Below are 22077 nucleotides of genomic sequence, written 5' to 3'. Positions count from 1 at the left end.
ATTATTATTATTATCATCATTATTAGCGTTATCATTATTATCATTATTAGAGTTATTAGCGTTATTATTATTATAATTATTATTATTGTTATCATTATTATCGTTATTCTTATTCTTCTTATTATCGTTATTATTATTAGCGGTATTATTACTATAATCATTATTATTATTATCATCATTATTATTATTATTATAATTATTATCATTATTAGCGTTATTCTTCTTCTTATGATTATCATTATTATTAGCATTATTAGTGTTATTATTATTTTTATCATTATTATTTTTATTATTAGCATTATTATCATAATTATCAGCGTTATTAATATCATTAGTATTATAATTATTATTATTAGCATTATTATTATTATTATTATTATTAAATTGCAGAAAATTAAAGACAGAGGAAAAAATCTTCGTTTCACCTCTGCATATGAACAAAAGTCAAACTTCTTTCTTAAGTCGACAACATCAAACAGCATCGCGCCTCCAATTGAACATGAGGACACAGTGTTCGTCCCTCTGTAGTTTCTCACATCGCCTCCTGAAGCTCAGAGCTGCATGAAGCATTTCTAGAAAACTGACATTTGAGTTTCACAAACTCTTTTTCTAACTTGTTCTGTCCAACAACTCAGTAAACAGTGTTGTGTTGGACACATTCTACTGTTACAGTAAGACGTTCTGTGTCTTCGGATAACCAAGTTGTATATTTGTACAAACCCCTTTTGGTTTTGGTTTTTATTATTTTAATGTATTTATTACGATTTACGTTTTCTTTTTTTTTTACAGGGGGAAGAGAGACAGGGAAAGTTTGAAATTCTGATACTAAGACAGGCAGAGGACTTCTCAATACACTGTGGGTGAGGAGGAGGGATGAAGCAGCAGTGTGACAGTGTGCACGTGGGGGTAGAGATGCATGCACACTGCCCCACGTACTGCTTAGAATTAACCCCCACAAGTTCAGTTTTGGTCTCATCAGAACAAAGAATCTTCTTTCTCACTCTTTTGTGGTAGTATTTGGAACATAAGTCAAAAAATTCGAGAGGGGGGCGCAACTCATCGGTGGCTGGATGAATCACACTAATTGGGAGTCTTTCAGTCTAACAATCATCTCTGGGCCGCAGCTGCGAGCTCCCGTCATGGGCTACGTTCACACTGCAGGCTGAAACAACCCAATTCCCACTTTTTTGCCGTTATGCGACCTGTATCTGATCTTTTCATGACAGTCTGAACGACACAGATCCCATCTTTTCAAATGTGACCTCCGTCTGAACGGCCAGGCCACATGAATCTGACCCGTACGTCATAGATACGCTACAAACGTCATCATTCTGTGTTGAAGTAGGCGGGAACGAGAACGTAAACATCAACCATGGCGGACGATGCTGCTGAGACCAGTCAGTGGAAGGGAAGCGATGTCCCCGATTGGATTAATATTTGGGGTGACAGCTCTATTCAGGCCAAACTCCAGGGCTCTTATCGCAACCGGGCGGTTTTTGAAAACATTTCCAGCTAAATGGCCGAGCGTGGTCTTGAACCTTTCCCGCAATGACTTTTTTTTTCTATTTCTGACCGTGGTCAGAAGCGTGGGGGACAGAAGGAGGATCCTCCTTCAGGGTTCACTTCCCCGTTTAGACCCTCAGATTCTCCAGAGCGGGTTAATTAAGAGTCAACAGCATTTATTCTGGGGGAAGCCTTCTTTTATTACCGTTCTCCTTCCTCCGTAACACACAACACGGATGCGTGCCCCCGCCCCACACACACAGACACACACACAGCGCTCTACGCTCTCTCTCCTCTCTCTAACACACACGCGCGCGGCCCCAACACACACACATGCAAAAAGAGCTCCCCTGTTGACAACACTGTTGTTGACATCCATGCTAACGTTAGCTACTTCCACAAACAACAGTGACGTTGTTCACCGTTGAGGACTCTTCTGTGCATGCGGGTCACTTCTGGGTCATTTCACGGTCACACAGGAGATCACAAAAGTTCGCATTTAATTGAAAATGTGAACGACCTTGCAAAAAAATTGATTTTTTTCAAAAAAGCGGAATTGAGCATTAAGCCCTGCAGTGTGAACGTAGCCTAAGACAGGAGCCGCATATGTCAGAAGGAAAAGGGGAGGGGCTGTGGGTGCAGGCAGCGAGGTGAACATGGATCACAGCCGCGATTACGCAACTCCTGGATCATGGCGTGCTGTTGGATCACTCAGCTCATGTCAATATTTATGAACTATTGTAGACATTTTTATTATGTGTCTTTTCTGTGGTTTAGTTGGTGTCAGTATTTGACATACAGACAGCAGGTAATGCAGGAAAACAGCTGCACTTCATGAGATCAGAAATAAACTATAGATGTTTATGAATGGATGGAGGTTTTTGGAGGATTTCTACTGTTGGTCGTTCACAAAATTAGGAAAATGCCAAATATTTTGGAGTATTCAGTGATGAGTTCTATGATTTAGTTTGTAATGTTTTATAAGACCTAAAAATGATATTCATAGTAAGTTTTTTTCTTTTTTAGATTCAATCCCTCTGATATGTTTCACAAAGACACACACTGGGCGTCACACTAAGAAATGAACTTATTGCTAAAAATGATGCAGGAGTCCAGCTCTAAAAAATGATGAAAGAGCAAAGAAAACAGAATTATTTGATTTGTTATGTTCATATTTCTAGGCTTTGTTTTGTTCTGCAGCATCTTCATATTTGTATAATTTTAACAGAATCTAGTTTTATGGAGAAATATGAAACATTAAGGTTTAACTTGATTTATTCTGGATTAATGTTCCTGTTTTTATTTATATTTATGATCAAAAAGTTCAGTTTTAAAGGTTTAGAAGTTTAGCTTTAGTGTGTTCAGTAAATGTTTGTTGTTCAGCCCAAAACCTAAAGCCTGTTTTAGATTTAGGCCTCAGTGTGACTGAGTTTAACCCCCCCATACGAGTTTATAAAATGCATGCATTTTTTGTGTAAAATGGACACAAAGATGGAGAACACAACAGGGCTTTGCTCAAAAAGGTTGAAAAACGCTGTTGTAACGTGAACGACGCCCCTCCCACGTCAATCATGTTCAGCGTGGATGCAGCCTCACATTCATATGGAACATACGAACTCAGATCTTTCTACTGTAGAACAGATTCAGAAAGACTAGCTCTTTACTAAATATTTCCCATTGAATTAAACCCACACATTTTTTTACTAATTTTTTTTAAAAGATCATTTAGTTCATTATATAACTTAACTTTAACGTTCCAGCATTTTATCATTTCAAGTTTTTTTTTTACAGTACTCAACATATTTGCTTAAGGACCTTTTAGTACTAGTACTAGGCTGGTTTCTTCAGCAGCATTTGAATGAGCAAACTTCCACCTTTAGTTCAGCATGAAGCTACAGCAGTTTCAGCATCTTCAGCCTCCAGCTGAAACTTTCAGGCCTGAACAGCAGAGAATCAAACATCTTAGAACAAAACAGACATTTGCTACTAGAAACGTTTTAATGACAAGTAATCCAATATATTTACATGTGAGTAAAAGAGCTCCCTGTGAGAACGGAACGGCTTTCAGTCATGGAGAAAGAACGGTTCCAATCCGTGCCGTTCCGGTTTAGGGCAGCCGCTGCAGGAGCTCCAGCAGTTCAGAGGCGCTGGGTCTGCGGCGGCCATCTGCGCTCCAGCACGCGGCCAGCAGCGCGCGCAGCCGCTGCCCCCGCGCACAGCCGAACACCGCGCTGTCCCGCAGCGACGGCCGCAGCTCCTGCGCCACGATGGCGTAGAGCACGCGCTGCCGGTCGCCCGCGTACGGCGGCTCCCGGGTCAGCAGCTGCCACAGCGTGATCCCGAAGGAGAAGATGTCCGCCTTTGGCGACACCGCCTCGCCCTTGAGCAGCTCCGGGGCTCGGTGCGTGTAGGTGCCGCACACGAGGCTGACGTGCGGGTGGTCAGCGCAGGTTTCACGCGCGCGGTCCAGTTTGACAGAGCAGCCAAAATCAGCGATCTTACAGACGTCCTCGCCGCTCAGCAGGACGTTGGCCGGCTTGATGTCCAGGTGCACCACGCCGTGGGAGTGCAGGAACCGGAGGCCGCGCGCGATGTCCGCCGCGTACCGGACGCACCGCGCTCCCTCCAGCGGCTCCGCCGTCCCGTAAATGACCTGCTGGAGGTTCCGGTTCCCCACGAACTCCATTAGAATGGTCCCGATGCTGCTGTCTGCGTCCGAATCTCCTGGCGCGGAGGTGGTGGCCGCGATGACGCGCACGATGTTCTGGTGGTGCAGGTGCGCCACGTTCAGCTCAGCCCAGAAGCTCTGCCGGGAGGCCAGCGTGTTCTTGCTGCACCTCTTCACCTTCTTCAGCGCCACGGTGCTCCCGAGGTACTCCGCCCGGTACACGAAGCCGAAGCCGCCCGAGCCCACGGGCTCCACGGAGCGCAGCTGCTTCCAATGAATGACGGAGGTGCAGGAGCGGGGGGGCACCTGCAGGCTGGAGCCGTGCTGCGTGCGCGCCAGCGGGCTGCTGCACGCGCCGACCACCGCACTCGGGAAGAGGCCTTTGGGCAACAAGCGGCTCGAGGGAATCGGAGAAGGCATGGCGGCTTGAGTCTTCACGCGCCCGCCACAGGTGCGTTTATATGGCGCAGGAGGAGGGACAAAATACCGAGGCGTCAGAAATCCACCGGGACCCCTGTTATGCTCTCCATTCCTCTGCTTTATTGGAAATTACAGGGAAAAAACAGCAACAAACAAACAAATAAACAAACGAAACACCTTCAGGAAGTTGCATTAAACTCGTGACTGGATGCCAAGGAAGTACGTTTACAAAATCAGCCTTACAGAGTCAGGGTTGTGTTTTGATTTAAGTTTAAACACTTACTTGAATACATATCATGTGTGCTACTATTTTAAAAACCTCTTCAAAACTATTTACATCAACTGTTCTGGCATCAGTTTAAAAAAATCACACGTCTTAGTGACCTTTAAAAAAATGTCTATAGAAAAACACAAAGTTGTTGCTGAAATAAATGAGAAAAGCCAAAGTTCAAAAGTTACTGAAATGATTCAAGGTGGATGCTTTTGAGTCGCTGTTCAGCCGAATAAAGAAGTCACCTCACGGTGTTTTTTGGTGTGGAAGATGGATGCACCAGAATGGTGGATGTCTAAAGCTGAGCTGCTAATGATCCAGCTGATGGACACAGCTGGAATTTTTCAGATTCCTGGGTTTGGAAGGACGTTTGTTCGTCAGGGACCAAACTATAGATGGATCAGACAAAGTCAGCCTGTACGGTTTTGGATAACTGATGGCTTTTCCAGGAAAATGATTTGGTTTGAAGCACATGTTGCTGTTTTTTGTGAATGCTGCGATGGAAGGCAACAGATGCACACAAAAAGTCAGACGATAGTGGGAATACAAATATCACTGTGTTGCTCAAACCCATAATAGAAAACACAGTCATTGATAGAATAAAACGACATTTAAACTGGACTTCAACTGATCTGATGAAAGAAAAAAAGAAATCTGAAGTGGGAATATTTATCAATTTAAGAAAAGCATTTGAAATAGTTATTCGTAAAGCATTAATTAAAAAGTTGGACAATCAGAGGAACCGTTTTGGATTGGTTCAGAGGTAAACTGGTAGACAGATATCAGTCCCTCAGCAAACCACATGGTTGCTTATTATCAGACTGACTGTCGGCCAAGTGTACCACGTCCAAGAAAGACGCGAGGAGGACGACATAAATGCAGACTTCATCAAACAGGCATGTTAAGTGTGATTTTTATTAAGTTATTCCATCAATAAAGAACCTGATCTGAAAATTTGTTGTCCATTTTATTTTTTTCTATTTGTTATCAGTTTTGTAAATTGTTTTTCTCAATGGACTTCAGTCAAAGTTTGTTCATATAAACTATTTTAGCGACTTTTTGCATTATGGCTTCTATTTCTTTTCATGAGCATACTTAAAATGTGGATGTATTTGAAAAAATAAAAGTATGGAGCAGAAAAATGACTAAGAAATCAATTTCTCCCAGTTATTCCAGTAATTCCTTTGAAGATGATTCTGTAAATCCGAGAAAGCCCATCTCAATGATTCCAGATATCTGCAATTCTCTGGGGACACGCTCTCTTTTCCTTAGGCCACCCTTCTCTTCATTGATCTCATCAAATGTCTATTCCAGTCTCTTTCAGTTTGATGTCACTGACTGGTAGGTTTCTGCTTACAGTATGGACCAGCATCTACAGGCTCCTAGCATGGTTTCTGTCTGAATACAACAATGATTTCCTGGAGAGTGTATCAGCGACATGAATATCTTTACCGGGGCGGTGGACAATGGGGAAGTCATACCTTTGTAACTGAAGTATCATCCTTAATGTCTTGAAGATGCTGCTGCAAGTGGTTTTCGCATGAGGAATCCTTGATTACCATGACGCCTTGTGGCCCTGGGTACCTTTAATCAACTTTCTGCTGAAACTCTTCCTGAGCAGATTTCACCTCAAAGGGTCGGCGCAAAAAGTGGTATCTTCCAAAAACTGAAATGAATGTGGTTAGCTTTGATGACGCCTCTGTGAGTATAACCTGGCATCCATATCACTAAAATAACAGGCTTCTGCCAGCTTGAATGTTACATCCTTGAGAGTGGGCAAGGGGTAGTGTGGTCTTTTGATTGCTATGATCAGATCTTTAGGGTCAAGACTCACTCTTAATTGCCTGTACGTTGACTCGGTCACCTTTGCAGTGATCTGTTGCTTTTCCATGTTTTTAGGCGAACTCTAATGGGGGTCGATGTGAATTGTGCATGTACCTGGGAATAGCCCTCTGCCTGTAAATACATCTGCATATTCATCCATTATGGAGAGCTCAGGTGTGCTGGATACAGGCAAAATAAACCTGACCAGTCCAAATTCTTGACTGGTGGTGCTTGAGTGTCGCCTAGGTGAAATTTGAGCATTAGCTTAGCGCTCTTGTCCTGGCATTGGATGTCACACTTGCCTTTAACAACAAGCTTTTCACCTCCATAACCATAAAGTGGGCGAGTTGATGGCTGTAATAGGTATGGCAGCTCCAATACTCTGGTCTTCTTTTAGGGCCAATTTGTACGTCTATAAAAAACTTCTTTGTGTTTTTACCTTCACTTCTCTGTGTGACAGCATCAATGAACAAATCTTCTGTGTGTTCTCCTGCTTCACTATAAATGTCTTCACTCACTGCGTGCACACCCATGACTTGTCTGGAGCGAAATACTTTTGCAAAATGAGTTTAATAATTGCATGCTTGAGCCAACAGGTCCGTTTGTGTTTGTGGACAGGCCCCGCCCCTTTTAGATTTGTATTACATCTGAACCTGACAGTAATTATTATAAACACCCAGCAACTTGTTTCTTTATGCTGCTTCATGGTTTTACCTCCGCCTTCCTCTATAATCACCCTCTTGTCCCCCCTCTAACATCTTTCTCTCTTCTTCTTTCCTTTTCTTTCCCGTCCACTGCAACAAAAAAATGCTACAAATATAATTAAGATGAATAAATTTGGCCTAGATTCCGAAAGGGGTTTAATCAAACATACCTCTGGTGGTTCAAAAGATTCATAGCCCCTGTTGTTACAGTCAAATATGTCCAACACAAGACATCTTCTCATCTGTTTGCTCTGCTGTTGGACAGGGGAAGTTAAAAAAACAAAAATAATAATAATTAATGCATGCTCTGTCTATTGTTAACCTTTAGCTTGGCAGGTGTCCTGCACGCCATGCATCCTGTCTCCACAGTAGGAAGAGGTTTTCATGGTTTCCACTCGCTCATTCCCGCCCTCTGTTGTCCGGATGGTGTTTCTATTTGATCTATTTTGGCGCTCTTTCCAGGATGTTGTTAGATGAATGCCGTTTAATGGAGTCAACATTCTGTTCAAGGGGCCCATTGTTGCCACCAGCCAATGTTTTGAGCTGTGCTTGAGCAATTTCGTGTGATCCGGCAATGTCAATAGCCTTTTCTAGCGCTAAGTCAGAACAGACGCCCAGTTTTCTCTCACTCTGGGCGAGTAAATGCTGAACACTCTGATCATTTCTTCCCTGTCAGCATGGTTTCAGTCTGTGACAAGCAGCCTTCAATCTTTTGCAAACTGTTGAAAAAGCTCACTGACTCCTTGCCCTTTCTCATGAAACTTGTAGCGAGCAAAAATAAAATGTTTGTGTCTTACGTATGCGTCAAGAGGTCCCGGCCTTTATCCCTGACCCAAAGGAGAAGGTAGCTGCACTTTTCAACCTCTCACTTTCCTCTTTAACGGTCCGGAAAACATTAAACCCACATGCAGCTTGAATTTCCTCCATCCTCCAGGTAAGTTGCTCATATCCCAGTCCAAATGCAGTGAGGGAAGTCCAGCCACGTCCATGTTGTTTGTTGGAGTCCAGCTTTACTCTGTCATCTTCTTCTGTTGTACAGACAACGACGTGCTATGATCTAAGACCATTTTACTAACCAACTGCAACATACAGCATAACTTCATCCACTTCTGGCGTTCCACTCACACCACCTTCGTAGATAATTATGTCACTTATCCGACTTCCCGTGTGTACTTCAGGGCCCGGTGGGAATAAACAGTATTGGCTGAACCAAATGTTGAAACACAAACAAACATAATACAGTGTTCATCCGCTTATTTGCGTTTCAACATTTGCAGATTTTTTTTTCCACTCCTCTGGCTCATCATGAAGAAAACTCTTGATGTTGAGCAATCTTCCATTGTTCTTGAATGTTTTGAAAGCCTCAGAAATGTTTCAGAAGGGTTTTTTGATGAGTGAGGATCGGTGGCGGACATTCTTTGGCCGGGTGATGAGGGGTGGTCCTCTGTATTTGCGGCTGTCTTTGGTCCCTAACCTCCTGGAACACGGGAATACTGGGATCAGTCTATGCTTCTCCGCCGGGATCTTGGCTGCGTCATCAGCTGTGCTATGATGGAAGAAAAGCCAAACTCATTGAAGAAATGCAGTGCTGATTATTATGTCATTTATGCATTCATGATAAAACGTACAGCAACCGGTAATTCATTCACAAATGAATGATAACTGGGAACAAGTATTAGTATAAGGAGGAGTTTTAAAAACATTGTAGAACTTTTACAACTTTATTTTTTTACTTAAACTATTTATTAGGGGTGTGTAACGGCGATACTCAACTCAACTCAACTCAACTTTATTTATATAGCACTTTCATACAACAGTAGTTGAGACAAAGTGCTGAACACAATAGTAAGAGACAAACATTAAAACATGTTAAAAACACAGAGGGAGATAAGACTATAGAAAACAGTTAGAAAAACAGTGGTCTCATGTTGGGTTAAAAGCCAAGGCATAAAAATGGGTTTTTAAACGGGTTTTAAAAATGGACAGTGAAGGGGCTTCTCTAATGGCCAGCGGCAAAGTATTCCACAGCTTTGGAGCAGCAACAGCAAAAGCTCTGTCCCCTCTGAGCTTCATCTGGACCTCGGTACCTCCAGAAGCAGCTGATCAGCTGATCTGAGGCACCGGGCTGGCGAATAGGGAGAGAGAAGCTCAGAGAGGTACAGCGGGGCAAGACCCTATAAAGATACGATACGGTACGTGTCCCGATACACGTCCAATGATATGATACGTATTGCGAAATTGTAACAAAACACATTTTCTTTTTTTTTAGTATGACTTAGAAAAAGACTCTACCTGAATATTAATAAGCCTTTCATTGTAATAAAATGGTAAAATCAGTGGCGGTTCTACACCAACTCACTCCCTGGGTGAGTTTTTTTTACATGCATTTAAATTAAATTTAATAGTGTGACTGAAAAATAAAGTTCATCTAAATGAACTGTTACCAGATTTGAAATGAGTGTTTGGAAAATATTAGTCCTATCAAATGTCTTTTGCTCCCTGATCAGGGCTGGCCAATGGAGCTGGAGATCCTTGCTGTTTGTTTTTTGGTGTTGCCCATGGCTTCTGGATGATGGGGGCTGAAGAACCAGGAGGCCCTGTTTCACTGCAGTGATGAGGGGAGAAACATCCTGAAGTTTGCCTTTCAGAAAAAATGGTTGCCAAATCAAGGTAGGAGATTGGACTCAATTTCTTTCAAACCTGGAATGAACCAAAACCGTGACAGTCTCATCAATCTGCTGCTGAGGTGGGGTCTTTAACCCTTGTGCCATCCTATGACCCCCCCTTCCATTGACGTGTTCTCCCTACCATGACAAAGGTGGAAAGATTTCATGTAATCCATGGACACCAGTGAAGATCACAATCATTGAAGAAAAAAGGTTCAGAGCACTGTCTAGTGGGTCTAGATGACCCAACTCCCAATGTTAAAGTGCCTAGGATAGGACAAGGGTTACTGTCATGATTAGAACGTGAGTTCAAAAATGACCCAGATGCTGGAACCCGGAAGGAGACTGACACAACGGTAAGAATTCAATGGTTTAATATAAACCAGAACTTGACAGAACTTCCTTCCAGGAAGAGTGAGCGTGAGCAGGCTGGAGGAATCTTGAACTGGAATCTCCTTGAGGGGAAACAGCGGTGGGAGCGAGGCTTGAACCACGACGAGGCGAGGCGCTGGCTGGAGGCTTCTTGAGACGGCGTGGGCGGAGCTTGAACCAAGGCGAGACGAGGCGGCTGGCAGGAGGTTTCTGGGTTCGGCGTGACTGCAGCGTAGGAGGACTGCGACCAGGTGAGGATCCAGAAAGTTAACGTCCATAGGAGGAACAACGAACTGGCATCGGCTGATGATCCTGGAGGAGTTTATGAAGGCAGGTGATGATGAGGTGAGTGGATCCAGCTGGTCGCCTCCAACAGAGGAAGGAGGGGGGAGGAGGGAGTAACTGACAGGCCATGACAGTACCCCCCCCTCAACGACCGCCACCAGGCGGTTCAGGGCGACGATCAGGATGGGCAGCATAGAAGTCGTCGATGAGGGTATGGTCCAGGATGAGCGAACGCGAGATCCACGAACGTTCCTCCGGACCATACCCCTCCCAATCCACCAAAAATTGGACCCCACGACCACGACGCCAGACGTCCAAGATCGCCGAGGCCGTGAAGGCGGGAGCCCCATCGATGGTACGGGCGGGTGGTGGGGAAGTGGACGGCGGGCACAACGGGCTCTCAGAGACTGGTTTGATCTGTGACACGTGAAAAGTCGGGTGGATCTTTAGGGCAGCCGGGAGACGAAGTCGAACACATGAGGGGTTGACGACCCGCTCAATGGTGTAAGGCCCAATAAACCTAGGAGACAGTTTACGGGACGAAGCCTGGATGGGAATGTTACGGGAGGACAACCACACTTTCTGGCCAGGTTGGTATTCTGGACTCACCCCCCTGTGGCGGTTGGCTATCTGGCGGTTACCCTCGACGGTCCGGAGAAGAGCGGCCCTGGTCTGTAGCCAGATGTCCCGACAACGCTGAAGGTGGAGTTGGACCGAGGGCACCGCCAGATCCAATTCCTGGGAAGGAAACAGGGGGGGTGAGTAACCCAGAGAGGCGTCAAAAGGGGACATGCCCGTGGCAGTGGAGGAGTGGTTGTTGTGGGCATATTCTGCCCAAACCAGATACTTAGACCAGTCAGATTGGTTCTGAGACGCCAGGCACCTGAGAGCGGCCTCCAGCTCTTGATTGGCCCGCTCCGCTTGACCGTTAGCCTGAGGGTGGTAACCGGAGGTCAAACTGACCGTGGCCCCCAGGGCAGAGCAAAAGGCTTTCCAAACCTGGGACGTGAACTGGGGACCACGATCAGAGACAATGTCACAAGGTATACCATGGTGTCTGAAAACATTATTGACAAGGACGTCAGCTGTCTCGGAAGCGGAAGGCAACTGAGGGAGAGGGATGAACTGGGCGGCCTTGGAGAAACGATCAATGACAGTGAGTATGACTGAGTGACCATGAGAGGGTGGTAACCCTGTGATAAAGTCCACAGCAATGTGGGACCAGGGACGGCTAGGAACAGGCAGGGGTTGCAAAAGACCAGAGGGAGGTCGGTTGGAGGTCTTGGAGCGGGCACATGTGGTGCAGGCCGCAATGTATTCCTTTACGTCGCGTTCTAAGGAGGGCCAGAAAAAGCGACGCTTGATGAGCCGAATAGTGCGATAGACACCACCGTGACAGGCGATACGGGAGGTGTGGCCCCAGGCGAGGACCTCGGACCTGAGGGAGTCTGGAACGTAGAGGGTGCCAGGTGGATTGGCAGCTCCGGCGGGGATCTCATTCTGGGCCTGCTGCACCTTGGTCTCGATCTCCCAAGTGATATTTCCAACAAAACAAGACGTAGGTAATATGATATGGCACCGCGTAGGTAGGCCAAGTTTTTGTGGTCGGTCCAGATAATGAATTGTTGTTCCGCCCCCTCCAGCCAGTGGCGCCATTCATCCAACGCGAGTTTGATTGCCAATAGTTCACGATTACCCACATCGTAGTTCTGTTCAGTCGGGCTCAACTTGCGAGAAAAAAAGGCGCATGGTTTGAGCTTCCCGGAACTGTCCTCGCGTTGGGATAATACTGCTCCCACTCCAGAATCAGAGGCGTCAACTTCCACGATAAATTGTTTGGTCACATCGGGTTGAATGAGGATGGGAGCAGAAACAAAAAGGGTTTTTAGCCGTTTGAAAGCGGCATCAGCGGCAGAGTCCCAGATGAAGGGGCGGTTGGTGGAAGTAAGCCGCGTGAGGGGAGCAGCAATGGTACTATAGTTCCGAATGAAACGGCGGTAGAAATTGGAGAACCCTAAGAACTGTTGAAGCTTCTTACGGGATTGAGGTGTCTCCCACTGTACGACGGCCTCGATTTTGGCGGAGTCGGGGCGAATATTACCCGCCTCAATGATATAACCCAGAAAGGGAACGGATGAAACGTGAAAAGCACACTTCTCGGCCTTGACGAATAACTGGTTGGCAAGAAGGCGTTCTAGGACCAGACGGACGTGATGTTCGTGTTGGGTCTCGTCGGCGGAAAAGACCAGAATGTCGTCGAGATACACAAATACAAATCGGTTCAAAAAATCCCTAAGAACGTCATTCACCAGACGCTGGAACACCGCTGGAGCGTTGGTGAGACCAAACGGCATGACGAGATATTCAAAGTGGCCCAACGGGGTGTTGAAAGCCGTTTTCCACTCATCGCCTTCGCGCATGCGTACCAGGTGATAAGCGTTCCTGAGATCTAGCTTAGTGAAAATCTTAGCTTGTTGAACAGAGTTGAAAACTGACTCAAGTAATGGTAAAGAATACTTATCTTTAACCGTGATCTGGTTCAACTCTCTAAAGTCGATACATGGACGCAACGTTTTATCCTTCTTCTCCACAAAAAAGAACCCTGCAGCGACCGGGGAAGAAGAAGGACGTATATGACCCAGTGATAGTGCCTCCTGAATATAAGCCTCCATGGAGCTCTTTTCCGGACCCGAAAGATTGTACAGTTTGCTCTTAGGGAGAGGAGCTCCATTAAGTAATTCGATGGCGCAGTCGTAAGGACGATGTGGAGGTAAGGCACTAGCCCTGGATTTGCAGAAAACGGAACGAAGGTCATGGTAACAGGTAGGTATGTTCGAGAGATCGATTTCTTTACAAGACCCCGGGTCAGGTAATTTGGTGTGGGGAACGGCCGACTGCAGGCAATTAGCCATACAGAAGGTGCTCCAGTTGATGACGCGGGAGGTCCCCCAATCTAGACAGGGGTTATGCTTTTGGAGCCAAGAAAACCCGAGGATTAAGGGTGTTTGCGGACATTGAGTGATGAAAAAGTGATGGTACTCCCGATGGTTACCGGAGGTGAAAACGAGAACCGGACCGGTGCGTCTGGTGATGCGTGACAGTTGTTTACCCCCCAACCCTGCTGCCTTAACCGCAGAATCGAGAACTTCGACAGGGAGAGAGAGTTCATGAACGAGACTTTGATCCATTAAACTATGTTCGGCCCCTGAGTCAATAAGTGCTTTAGTTTCTAATATTTTGCTTTGGTTGCAGATTTTGACAGGAACATACAGAAACTTGGGAACATGAGAAGTTTCTGGAATACCCCCCCGTGGCCTGTCATTTAACGGGGGGTTCGGGGGTTTAAACGAACCGCGCACTGTGAGACCTGATGACCCGCCTGCCCACAGTAAAAACATAATCCCTCATCACGACGTTTCTTTCTCTCTTCGAAAGAGAGCTTTGAGTGACCAATTTGCATGGGTTCTTCGAATCTAACCGAAAGTGACGCAGGGTTAGCAGGAGCTACCAGAGGTAAGGGGCGAACAGGATTGACATGAGTCGACGGCGGCTTACTTTTCTGCTCCGTTTGGCGTTCCCGGAGGCGGAGGTCCGACCTTAGAGCGGCCGTGACGAGGTCCTCAAAAGTGTCCGTTTCAGGCTGGGTACAAAGGTGATCTTTAATGCGCTCATTCAAAGACTGGTAAAAAATTCCCTTGAGCGCGGGATCCGGCCATCCGGCCTCGACGGCAAGAATTCGAAAGTCTATGAGGTGTTCGCTTACCGGACGGTTGCCTTGTTTGAGACTTAGCAACCGCCGGGTGGCTTCTTCCTGCTTTCGGGGTTGGTCGAAGACGAGGCGGAATTCTCCCAGGAAGCGATTGAATGGAAGATGCGTGATGGGATGAGCAGCTAGGAATGCTTGAGCCCATTGTAGCGCCTTACTGCGGAGAGAATTTACAATGAGAGAAATGCGAGCGTGGTCGGCTTGATAATACCTGGGGGCTTGTTGGAAAATCAGGTCACATTGTAGTAGGAACCCTCCACAGGCAGAAACATCCCCGAAAAAGGGTTCCGGCTGTAGACGAACGTTTTCCGGGGTAAACTGGGAAGCGGAAGTGGCACTGTTGCCGGAAACAGTGGAAGCGGCTCCGGAGGCGAGGTTAGTGGGTTGCCCGGTCAGTTCCATTAGCGATTGCGTTATGCCGTCGAGACGGCGAAATAGTTCCTGCTGGGCAGAAGACATTTGCGTCAAAGCGTCAGCTTGGCGATTCAACAAGTTACCTTGGAAGGCTATGGCGTGACGAAGTCCCTCCGGGTCAGCTGGGTCAGGTGTTTGGCCAGTTCGTTCTGTCATGATTAGAACGTGAGTTCAAAAATGACCCAGATGCTGGAACCCGGAAGGCGACTGACACAACGGTAAGAATTCAATGGTTTAATATAAACCAGAACTTGACAGAACTTCCTTCCAGGAAGAGTGAGCGTGAGCAGGCTGGAGGAATCTTGAACTGGAATCTCCTTGAGGGGAAACAGCGGTGGGAGCGAGGCTTGAACCACGACGAGGCGAGGCGCTGGCTGGAGGCTTCTTGAGACGGCGTGGGCGGAGCTTGAACCAAGGCGAGACGAGGCGGCTGGCAGGAGGTTTCTGGGTTCGGCGTGACTGCAGCGTAGGAGGACTGCGACCAGGTGAGGATCCAGAAAGTTAACGTCCATAGGAGGAACAACGAACTGGCACCGGCTGATTATCCTGGAGGAGTTTATGAAGGCAGGTGATGATGAGGTGAGTGGATCCAGCTGGTCGCGTCCAACAGAGGAAGGAGGGGGGAGGAGGGAGTAACTGACAGGCCATGACAGTTACAGCTGGACCTGTAAGTATAAATGGCCACTTCCTTATTTTTTGGCTTTGGGAACAGTAAGAATGAGCAGTATTGCTATATTGTGGAGGGGACTGAATGGCCTTTAACTTTTATGGAATGACACACAGCAGAGAGGAGGTGAAGAATGCAGTTCTTTAATCTGGATTCATTCTTTGTCTCGTGTCCCGCTCTCAACGTTTCAGACTGGGAGTCAACTCGACTGGCGTACTGGCGTGTCATGGCGTCGGCACAAGCCCAAGCACAAAGCAGTCAGAGGTTTGTTTCACACGCTGAATGTCCTTAACAAAAGCCATCAAAAGAGGAGAAAAGTGAGTTAAAAAGTTCATTCAGTTTGAACTTTTGTCAACAAAGTTTCAGTGTTTTAGCACTTTAGGGTTTTTTTCCTCACTTTAATATCAGATAACTTAGAAATCGGCTTTAGTTGTGGACGTGCACTAAAATCAAGACAAGCCACCGAAAAATAGAAAAATCTTTGACACTAATATGATTCATTTAACTTGGTCTTTAATGAATGGAAAAATAGATGAATGAACACTGAAAATTCAAAAACACCATCGTGTAGAAAGCATGCTCTGGACTAGAGCACTATGAGTTCAAGTCCAACTCGTTATGGAAGGAAACTGGACAAATCCAAGGAGTCAAACTTGCATTGTTGTCAAGTTCTTGAACAGGCAATGCTACTGTAGTTCCTGCATAACTTGATGGGAACATAAAAAACGTCATGCCAAGACACAAGAGGTAAAGCACGTGTGCTGGAAGGAAGCAGTTTTTGGTGACTCCCCATGCAGAGAGCCAGAGAGGTACTCATCAGTTTGAAAAGTATTCACATTTGATCTTCTAGGATGTCTGTGCTTTTGTTAGTATTGTCACCTTTAGTGGTAGGTTAACATTAGCACAGGGTCACACGGAACAGGTTACTCATTTCTTTAGTCATATGAGGGGCATCCTCACTCAGCAACAAAACTCATTTAACCCCAGTAAACCACAATAAACCCATGCCTTGGTACTTCTCATCCTCTTTATGGTTGTGCTCGCAGGTCAAAGTCTCAGCAGTGCCTATTAGAGCGCAGCAGGTTGGAAAACCCCAGAATAGTGGATCAGACGTCCAGGAAGACAGCTGCCCTCCATGGCTGGGATGCTGAAGGTCTTATACAGCCTCCTCTTCCTCCTGGTGGGACTGCAGGGGGAGCTGAAGGAAACTACCCCCACAAATCAGTGAGTGGTTTGATGGAACATCCATGATGCTTTGTTGCAGCCCCGGTTGGTAGAAGTTATACATTGGAGGGGATGTCGGGTGTCTAATCCTGGCTGTCTGTGCATGCAGACCTCGGATACTGGCAGACAATGGTCACCTCGTCTTCACCACTGGAGATAGCAAAGACATCCGCTTCCAGGCGTCTGGGTCAGGCCGGGTTAAGGTGGGAGACGAGGACCTCAGCCAGCTTCTGATCCAGGTGAGCTCAGCATAGACGCTGGCCGTCTGTGAGCTACACGCTACAGCACAGGGTGAACTCCCTCAGTGACAGGCTGTGTGACAGAAGAGGAACTACTTCATCATCACCGGCAAACTGAAACAAGACAACATTTTCTCTTAGACTGAGTGTCAGGGAAAATAAAAATGGCATAAAGCAACCGAAAACTGTTAGTCATAATAAATCTTTGATCCGAACAGGTTCTGTCTTAGCGAAACATTCAAGCTCAAGAATTCATTTGGCTTGACAGGTGACAAACAGGTGGAAGGACTAGATTTTTAAAGTGGAGTCCCTCGCACAGCTCTCAGTGAAACAGGAAGTTCACTGACTGAAAACCTCCTTCTTAGACGTGTTCCCATTCATAAGCCTGGTTATTTCACTGAACTGTTTTCAGAAACACTTCTCTTCAATCTTAGGTCTCTCAAGCTTAGTTTTTGCGTTCTCAGCTCAGCGCTGCATGTGTGCCAGCAAATCAGCCAATCCAAAACCCAAGAGGGTTCATGCTGATTGGTCGGACTTCCTTCCAATCAAGAGTCTTCATCCATTACAAGGGTCTGCAACCTGAGGCTCAGGAGACGTGGCTATTTTACTTTTCTATTGGCCAAAACAAAAAAAAGAAAGACATTTGGGATCTTTTCAAAACGATATTCTGTTAGAAAAGATTTATTTTAGTTAGATTTATGAATTTATGGCTGAGTTGCTCCTGTGGAAAGTTTATAGGCTGACGTCACAGCTTAATCTTTGTGTGATCTATGAATCCTCCAGATGTGTTTATGGTGAAACGCTTGATCTTCTGTAAGCTCTGTTTATTTTTAGAAAACATTTAAAGCACAAATTATCTTATGCTGCACGACAATGTCTGGTGACTGTCAACAGAGGAAAAATAAATGTATATATTTGTCCATAATCTATGTACTTTTACTATTGGATCATTAACTAATGAAGTCCTGTTTATATTGAGTTTACCAGCCGCAGTAAGTTGAGAAAAGGAGTAAAGTCTTTAAGAAGACTTTATTTATATCAATGGAAATGCATTTTTGTCTTGTATTGTTAATATTTCATTGGAGTAAGTTAGCTTTGACGGATGATCCTGTGTTACACACTATACTCCCACATGCACCGAGGGACACTAAGCTTAGAGTAACCTGTCAGCCTGCGAAGCATGTTTTTGGACTGTGGAAGAAAGCGGGAGCCGGGATTTGAACCAGACTTTTCTGCTGCTTCTGCGTTCTGGTCAGTGAGAAACACGCCAGACTGGTTGAAAGTTACAGACTCCTGGTCCTGATGCAAAGGCTGGTGACTGAGTTCAAGCACCATCAAGTCATTTTATTGGATTGAATCCAGACCAATCAAAATGAACCCTCTTGTCTGTGATTTGGTGGCACATTTGTAGCCCAGACTTTAGAGTTGAAAGCGTAAATATTTAGAGAAAGCAAGTTTGAGGAAATACGTCTGAAACAGTTGTGTGAAATGAGCAGATAGCCAGCTTTATGAAGGCTGCAAACTCGAACATTTTGTAACCAAAGACAGAGATTTAGGGTGTATTCAGACTGGGAAAATCCTTTGTTCCAGATCCAGTCCGCTTAATTTGTTCTGGATTGAGGCCTGAACCTTTTGTTTGGTCAGTATTCAGACCGGCATCAAGCGTACCATTCTGTTACGGACCAAAGCTAAAGATCTCTTCACTCATTGGCTGGAAACTATGAGGGCGGGGCAGAGGAACAAGAAAAAGACGTGCTGTGCTTTACAATCCTTATCGGGACAGTTAACTTTTTCAAACTTTATATTTAGTACCAGTTCTGAACGTCTGGAACAAAACTTTTTACTTGTTCATTTGGTGGTTTTTAAGAAAATTCTGTTAAGGAACTACAATGTAGTTTTTAGGGTGACGTCACAGCAGCGTTCTGTGTAACGAGACACAGAAAAGTATGTGAGAAGCGTTTTCTGGTGTTAAAATAAATGTTCTAAGAAGTGAACAGTTCGACTCTTTTTTTCTGTTTGATAACGTGACAATCGTTGCTTCATATTTGTCCGCGGCTCATCTGTTCCTTCATTCCTTCTCTGTTTACGTCGTTTTGCTCCGAGGATGGATTGTATTCAGAATGAGGAATCTCAGAGTGAACCGCAGCTCAGTCCCATTGAAACCCAACCGAGACCACCTCCAAAGACGGGTCCTGGAGCGGTTCTTGGTCCCGGACCAGGGTCCGCTTAGGTGTTTTCAGACTGATTCACTTTTTATTTCTAACTTTAAAAGTTATACTTTTTTAAACCGAACATTTTGTCCGGTTTAAAAAACAAGATTTGCTCTCATTTTAGCAATTTTGCTCATTTTGCTCTCATTTTAATGGCACAAATATCACGTCTGCATCTTCACACCCTCAGACTGCAGTCAACTCATCATTATCTTTGGTTAAATCACTCCTAAAAGAAAAGTGTTTTTATCTTCCTCATTATAAAGTCTTATCAGGCTTTACACAAGCAAAGCCTGCTGCTGCTCATCTGAGCAGGTGAATGATTGACAGGTGAGTGAGGACCAGAGCCTGCAGGGCCAAAGGTCAGGAGCTGCTGAGCTGGTTGGCTGTTGTTAAACTGTACGTATAAAACTCGTTACAGCTGCTTCATTTCTCTCTGTCAACCCATGAAACAGTTTTCTCCTCTTTAGTTATTCACTGTCTCTCAAAGGAGTTTTTTCTGAATGCTTGAAATCCTCCTCTGAGATTAGAGATGCTTGAACATGACTAAACCCTGCAGAGAACAGAATCTGCTCTGTTTGATGTCCTCTGGGGGGCCGTTGTAAAAGACAATGTCATTATTCTACTGGATTCATCAGCTGGTTTTAACATTGCTGACCTGAGGCATTACTGGTATCGGTTTGTGGGGCCACACTTTGTTTACATCTCATCTGGCATTAAGAACCATACTCTTGAAGTGATGGTGTTTGCTACAGGAGCCAGCTTTAAGCCCTCCTCAGTCCATCTTGATGTCCCGAATCCACATGTTAAGCAGTCTGTGTTAAATCTGGATTTTAGAATAGGCAGTGATTTAGCAATAATTGTCAAGTCAATCAGGAGGCAAAGTCCAGCTTCTCCAGAGCTGGAGCGGATGACTCACCCACCAAAAGTCCAGTCACGTTTAAAACTAGACCAGCCCAGGACTGGAGTCCGTCTTTTTATCAAACACAAGAAAATGGGGGGAAAAATGCCAAAAGAAAAAAAACCTGTTGAGGATACCACCCAGCCATCTCCATGACAACAGTTAATGTTTATCTCAAGCCCTGCCTAAATACATCACATTAAATACAAAACCTTTGATCTTTCCCCTGGCGGATCAGAAATTATTTCTAAAGAAGTGACTTTGTCTAATATGGTTGTGATGCTTATCTGCTGGTGTCTCTTGAGTCCCACAATCATCAAGGTGTGGGATCCTTCAGAGGCTTGCAGTTCTACGTAAACCTTCTAACTCTGGTTTCACATGACCAACTGAGCCATCCAGCCATCCTTCAAGGGTCACAATCACAATGAAAGACCATTAGATTGTTGGACTAATAGAAGTTCATGTCAGAGAGATGGATGAGGTTACAGCAAAGCAGATCTTGTGCTGCTGCCACCCTTGAAGGAAACAGCAGAAAAAAAGTATTTAGCATTTCTGTGTTTAGTCATGATTTTAAAGACAAAAGATGATTTGTAACTGAATTTTCTGATTTCAGATCAAAACTAACAAGGACGACATTGATAAAATCAAAGCTGATGGAGGAACAATCCCGCCAGAAATCAGCAACCACCTAAATCAGCTCGATACCCAGGTATAAGTTCCTGTTAGATGGAGATTATGTCACCTTGGTTTAAAACATTTGTTACAGCAACTTAAAGAGACACGCACAAACAGAAACTGAGGTCTCACAGAAAACCAATGCAAACCCTGTCTGTGCAGGTTTGGAGCCCTGCTGGCTCTGACACTGAATGCATGTACCGCTGACACAAGCAGGGATGTTCCAGTTAGAGAATAATAGGAATAAGGACGGACGTTTCAGACAGATAACAGTTCACAACTGCAGACATGTTATCTAATGGTGAACATGTGCACCTATTCTGTTGTAAGACACACCACAACCAGAGTGCTACATTGTTGAGGAGAGCCATTTTCACAGATGGGGACATAAAGACTTCTTTAAAGTTTGCCTCCTGTTCAGGGTAACAGCTTCTGTCGTTTTTACCTCTTTATCACAGGTGTCCAGTGTGGAGAGCAAAGTGACAGCACTGGAACAGGTTGACACATCTGACACGTTTGCCTCTCTCCAGTAGAGGGCTGGACCGTAGGCATCATCCTGCTCCTGTGTTTGTGTCTGCAGACCCTTCAAACCGCTTCATGCAACAGTAACCCCTGCAGGAACGGAGGAACCTGTCTGAACCTGCTGAACTCATATCACTGTGTGTGTCCCAGTAACTGGGCTGTAAGTTCTGCTCCGTCTGCATCAGGATCTTAACTGTAGGCTTCAATCAGCATCTTGTTGGAGGAGAAAAACCGTCCAGAACAACACTGCTTCTGATTTAGATTTAGTTCACTTTGTTCCTGAAATATTAGCTCTCAGCAGAGGCCGTCTCGAGGCAGAACACTAAAGGTAAACAAACCCATCAAACCAAGAACAATTACTTAATGGGATTATTTCTAAATTCATTTAAAAATATTCCAGGCCATTATGTGCCAATTATATACAGAAGACTTCACTAAAGCCAGATTGTCTTAGTTTTTTCTATGTGAGTATCCAACAGATTAAAGCAAAGGGTTTTCATGATGAGCAAACTCTCTAAAGCCGAGTTCTGAGAGGACGGAGACTAACACAAGAACACTGCAACAACTGTTTTTAGAAGGGTTCTCCCAATCCAGTGACGGAGTTGGAAATCGAGCATGATCACATGGTTTTAGATTTGGCTGAAGTTGTATGTTGGATCCTGATCGAAGATCGGATATACAGACCGTTTCCAAACAATTGGAACGTCATGGAAAAGTGTATTCATTTCCACAATTCTTTTCAAAAT

The 22077-nt window shown here is 45.1% G+C and overlaps 2 protein-coding genes across 2 annotated transcripts in view; one reads left to right on the top strand and one right to left on the bottom strand.

The window, feature by feature from the left end:
• Positions 1 to 3482: 3482 nt before the first annotated feature.
• Positions 3483 to 5999, bottom strand: mos (MOS proto-oncogene, serine/threonine kinase). Its single transcript, XM_020702078.3, has one exon. It carries the CDS (start codon positions 4589 to 4591, stop codon positions 3611 to 3613), a length of 981 nt encoding a protein of 326 aa, XP_020557737.2. The 5' UTR covers positions 4592 to 5999; the 3' UTR covers positions 3483 to 3610.
• Positions 6000 to 15687: 9688 nt separating this feature from the next.
• cubn (cubilin (intrinsic factor-cobalamin receptor)) overlaps positions 15688 to 22077 on the top strand; it is an 80656-nt gene continuing 74266 nt past the window's right edge. The window contains exons 1-6 of the mRNA XM_023950080.2: positions 15688 to 15824; positions 16607 to 16784; positions 16894 to 17023; positions 20748 to 20843; positions 21268 to 21306; positions 21390 to 21491. Of these exons, the coding sequence (XP_023805848.1) occupies positions 16696 to 16784; positions 16894 to 17023; positions 20748 to 20843; positions 21268 to 21306; positions 21390 to 21491 (456 nt within the window). The 5' untranslated portion in view covers positions 15688 to 15824; positions 16607 to 16695. The remainder of the gene's footprint in view (positions 15825 to 16606; positions 16785 to 16893; positions 17024 to 20747; positions 20844 to 21267; positions 21307 to 21389; positions 21492 to 22077) is intronic.

This window comes from Oryzias latipes, chromosome 20 (genome assembly GCF_053564925.1).
Source record: "Oryzias latipes strain Hd-rR chromosome 20, Olatipes_Hd-rR_3.1".
In the NCBI taxonomy this organism is placed as follows: domain Eukaryota; kingdom Metazoa; phylum Chordata; class Actinopteri; order Beloniformes; family Adrianichthyidae; genus Oryzias; species Oryzias latipes.
The sequence above is the reverse complement of the archived record's forward strand: the minus strand, read 5'-3'. Positions and strand labels throughout refer to the sequence as shown.

Bases quoted from the DNA above. Each gene is read 5' to 3' on its own strand.
- mos (XM_020702078.3), bottom strand. From the start codon at position 4,591: ATGCCTTCTCCGATTCCCTCGAGCCGCTTGTTGCCCAAAGGCCTCTTC.